The sequence below is a fragment of the Oncorhynchus mykiss genome, chromosome 17 (genome assembly GCF_013265735.2).
Source record: "Oncorhynchus mykiss isolate Arlee chromosome 17, USDA_OmykA_1.1, whole genome shotgun sequence".
NCBI classification, from domain to species: Eukaryota; Metazoa; Chordata; class Actinopteri; order Salmoniformes; family Salmonidae; genus Oncorhynchus; species Oncorhynchus mykiss.
This window is the reverse complement of record NC_048581.1, coordinates 12664866-12669690: the sequence shown is the minus strand read 5'-3', so window position 1 is coordinate 12669690 and position 4825 is coordinate 12664866. Positions and strand designations below refer to the sequence as shown.

Here is a 4825-nt window from a genome sequence, read left to right as displayed (position 1 = left end):
CCCCCTCCACTAAGACTGACCGTCCCTCAGCCTGCCCCCCTCCCTCAGCCTGTCCCCTCCACTAAGACTGAACGTCCCTCAGCCTGCCCCCCTCCACTAAGACTGACCGTCCCTCAGCCTGCCCCCTCCACTAAGACTGACCGTCCCTCAGCCTGCCCCCCTCCCTCAGCCTGCCCCCCTCCCTCAGCCTGCCCCACTCCCTCAGCCTGCCCCACTCCCTCAGCCTGCCCCACTCCCTCAGCCTGCCCCACTCCCTCAGCCTGACCCACTCCCTCAGCCTGCCCCACTCCCTCAGCCTGCCCCACTCCCTCAGCCTGCCCCCTCCACTAAGACTGACAAAAAAGAGACACCGTCTTCCAGCTGATGGAGAAACTCGAGTCACATTGCATCATTTCTGACACGCGCACAAATTCATGTTACTCCTATGAGACATGGTGATCTGATCAATCCGCTTGGCCAGCGGTAGGCTATAGGTGCACTTGATTTGCTCTTCGGGCACATGAAATGGTTCAAAATGGGAACCCTTGGCCTCCCCGGTGCGCAGGGCAGCTGAAACAAGTGCACCTCCTGTCAACAGCGTGAGACAGAATAAAAGTAGGAATAAAAGGCTTCATCTTTGGGTTTTTATAGAAATGTTTAGAGATGGACTAGGAATGCCTTGGAGATTGTCTCGGTCAGTGGTCACCAAACGGTCATTCCCACATATGTAGAGTAAAACACTGAAACCCCCCCCCCCCCCCACACACACACACCGTACCTGCATGCACTGAAACAGTAGTGTCATGATGTTGCTCCGGGACACCAGCTGATCAACGTGGCCCCCCAGGCCCTCAGCCAGACCACTGAGGAGGTCCAGGGCCACGATCATAAAGTCCTTATCAGGAGCTTCGTACTGGTCTGGCTGTTGGCTGTACATCTGGGGGGGGGGGGGGGGAGAGAGTTACTTAATACATCTGGGGGGGGAGAGAGAGAGTTAAGGGGGGAGGAGAGGGGGAGAGAGAGAGTTACTTAATACATCTGGTGGGGAGGAGAGGGGGAGAGAGAGTTAAGGGGGGAGGAGAGGGGGAGAGAGAGAGTTACTTAATACATCTGGTGGGGAGGAGAGGGGGAGAGAGAGTTAAGGGGGAGGAGGAGAGGGGGAGAGAGAGAGTTACTTAATACATCTGGTGGGGAGGAGAGGGGGAGAGAGAGTTAAGGGGGGAGGAGGAGAGGGGGAGAGAGAGAGTTACTTAATACATCTGGTGGGGAGGAGAGGGAGAGAGAGAGTTAAGGGGGGAGGAGGAGAGGGGGAGAGAGAGCGTTACTTAATACATCTGGGGGGGAGGAGAGGGGGAGAGAGAGTTAAGGGGGGAGGAGGAGAGGGGGAGAGAGAGAGTTACTTAATACATCTGGGGGGGAGAGAGAGAGTTAAGGGGGGAGGAGAGGGGGACAGAGGGGGGAATCAAAACACTGAATCTTTAAATCACTGATAACTGTGTGTCTTAGACATTATAGACACAAAGGTATGTGGCCACCTCTTCACATGAGTGGATCTGAACATTTCAGCCACACCCGTTGCTGACAGGCCTTACTGAAGAGCTCAGAGACTTTCATGAGTGGATCTGGACATTACAGCCACACCCGTTGCTGACAGGCCTTACTGAAGAGCTCAGAGACTTTCATGAGTGGATCTGGACATTTCAGCCACACCCGTTGCTGACAGGCCTTACTGAAGAGCTCAGAGACTTTCATGAGTGGATCTGGACATTTCAGCCACACCCTTTGCTGACAGGCCTTACTGAAGAGCTCAGAGACTTTCATGAGTGGATCTGGACATTTCAGCCACACCCGTTGCTGACAGGCCTTACTGAAGAGCTCAGAGACTTTCATGAGTGGATCTGGACATTTCAGCCACACCCGTTGCTGACAGGCCTTACTGAAGAGCTCAGAGACTTTCATGAGTGGATCTGGACATTTCAGCCACACCCGTTGCTGACAGGCCTTACTGAAGAGCTCAGAGACTTTCATGAGTGGATCTGGACATTTCAGCCACACCCGTTGCTGACAGGCCTTACTGAAGAGCTCAGAGACTTTCATGAGTGGATCTGGACATTTCAGCCACACCCGTTGCTGACAGGCCTTACTGAAGAGCTCAGAGACTTTCATGAGTGGATCTGGACATTTCAGCCACACCCGTTGCTGACAGGCCTTACTGAAGAGCTCAGAGACTTTCATGAGTGGATCTGGACATTTCAGCCACACCCGTTGCTGACAGGCCTTACTGAAGAGCTCAGAGACTTTCATGAGTGGATCTGGACATTTCAGCCACACCCGTTGCTGACAGGCCTTACTGAAGAGCTCAGAGACTTTCATGAGTGGATCTGGACATTTCAGCCACACCCGTTGCTGACAGGCCTTACTGAAGAGCTCAGAGACTTTCATGAGTGGATCTGGACATTTCAGCCACACCCGTTGCTGACAGGCCTTACTGAAGAGCTCAGAGACTTTCATGAGTGGATCTGGACATTTCAGCCACACCCGTTGCTGACAGGCCTTACTGAAGAGCTCAGAGACTTTCATGAGTGGATCTGGACATTTCAGCCACACCCGTTGCTGACAGGCCTTACTGAAGAGCTCAGAGACTTTCATGAGTGGATCTGGACATTTCAGCCACACCCGTTGCTGACAGGCCTTACTGAAGAGCTCAGAGACTTTCATGAGTGGATCTGGACATTTCAGCCACACCCGTTGCTGACGGGCCTTACTGAAGAGCTCAGAGACTTTCATGAGTGGATCTGGACATTTCAGCCACACCCGTTGCTGACGGGCCTTACTGAAGAGCTCAGAGACTTTCATGAGTGGATCTGGACATTTCAGCCACACCCGTTGCTGACGGGCCTTACTGAAGAGCTCAGAGACTTTCATGAGTGGATCTGGACATTTCAGCCACACCCGTTGCTGACGGGCCTTACTGAAGAGCTCAGAGACTTTCATGAGTGGATCTGGACATTTCAGCCACACCCGTTGCTGACGGGCCTTACTGAAGAGCTCAGAGACTTTCATGAGTGGATCTGGACATTTCAGCCACACCCGTTGCTGACAGGCCTTACTGAAGAGCTCAGAGACTTTCATGAGTGGATCTGGACATTTCAGCCACACCCGTTGCTGACAGGCCTTACTGAAGAGCTCAGAGACTTTCATGAGTGGATCTGGACATTTCAGCCACACCCTTTGCTGACAGGCCTTACTGAAGAGCTCAGAGACTTTCATGAGTGGATCTGGACATTTCAGCCACACCCGTTGCTGACAGGCCTTACTGAAGAGCTCAGAGACTTTCATGAGTGGATCTGGACATTTCAGCCACACCCGTTGCTGACAGGCCTTACTGAAGAGCTCAGAGACTTTCATGAGTGGATCTGGACATTTCAGCCACACCCGTTGCTGACAGGCCTTACTGAAGAGCTCAGAGACTTTCATGAGTGGATCTGGACATTTCAGCCACACCCGTTGCTGACAGGCCTTACTGAAGAGCTCAAAGACTTTCATGAGTGGATCTGGACATTTCAGCCACACCCGTTGCTGACAGGCCTTACTGAAGAGCTCAGAGACTTTCATGAGTGGATCTGGACATTTCAGCCACACCCGTTGCTGACAGGCCTTACTGAAGAGCTCAGAGACTTTCATGAGTGGATCTGGACATTTCAGCCACACCCGTTGCTGACAGGCCTTACTGAAGAGCTCAGAGACTTTCATGAGTGGATCTGGACATTTCAGCCACACCCGTTGCTGACAGGCCTTACTGAAGAGCTCAGAGACTTTCATGAGTGGATCTGGACATTTCAGCCACACCCGTTGCTGACAGGCCTTACTGAAGAGCTCAGAGACTTTCATGAGTGGATCTGGACATTTCAGCCACACCCGTTGCTGACGGGCCTTACTGAAGAGCTCAGAGACTTTCATGAGTGGATCTGGACATTTCAGCCACACCCGTTGCTGACGGGCCTTACTGAAGAGCTCAGAGACTTTCATGAGTGGATCTGGACATTTCAGCCACACCCGTTGCTGACGGGCCTTACTGAAGAGCTCAGAGACTTTCATGAGTGGATCTGGACATTTCAGCCACACCCGTTGCTGACGGGCCTTACTGAAGAGCTCAGAGACTTTCATGAGTGGATCTGGACATTTCAGCCACACCCGTTGCTGACGGGCCTTACTGAAGAGCTCAGAGACTTTCATGAGTGGATCTGGACATTTCAGCCACACCCGTTGCTGACAGGCCTTACTGAAGAGCTCAGAGACTTTCATGAGTGGATCTGGACATTTCAGCCACACCCGTTGCTGACAGGCCTTACTGAAGAGCTCAGAGACTTTCATGAGTGGATCTGGACATTTCAGCCACACCCTTTGCTGACAGGCCTTACTGAAGAGCTCAGAGACTTTCATGAGTGGATCTGGACATTTCAGCCACACCCGTTGCTGACAGGCCTTACTGAAGAGCTCAGAGACTTTCATGAGTGGATCTGGACATTTCAGCCACACCCGTTGCTGACAGGCCTTACTGAAGAGCTCAGAGACTTTCATGAGTGGATCTGGACATTTCAGCCACACCCGTTGCTGACAGGCCTTACTGAAGAGCTCAGAGACTTTCATGAGTGGATCTGGACATTTCAGCCACACCCGTTGCTGACAGGCCTTACTGAAGAGCTCAGAGACTTTCATGAGTGGATCTGGACATTTCAGCCACACCCGTTGCTGACAGGCCTTACTGAAGAGCTCAGAGACTTTCATGAGTGGATCTGGACATTTCAGCCACACCCGTTGCTGACAGGCCTTACTGAAGAGCTCA

General features: G+C 52.5%; 1 protein-coding gene across 1 annotated transcript in view; it reads right to left on the bottom strand.

Moving 5' to 3' along the window:
• Window positions 1-757: 757 nt before the first annotated feature.
• The window catches only part of LOC110514229 (transportin-2), a gene marked incomplete at its 3' end in the record, with an annotated part of 23159 nt that continues 19091 nt past the window's right edge, over window positions 758-4825 (bottom strand). Inside the window, 1 exon segment of the mRNA XM_036949017.1 lies at window positions 758-916. Within this exon segment, the coding sequence (XP_036804912.1) occupies window positions 758-916 (159 nt within the window).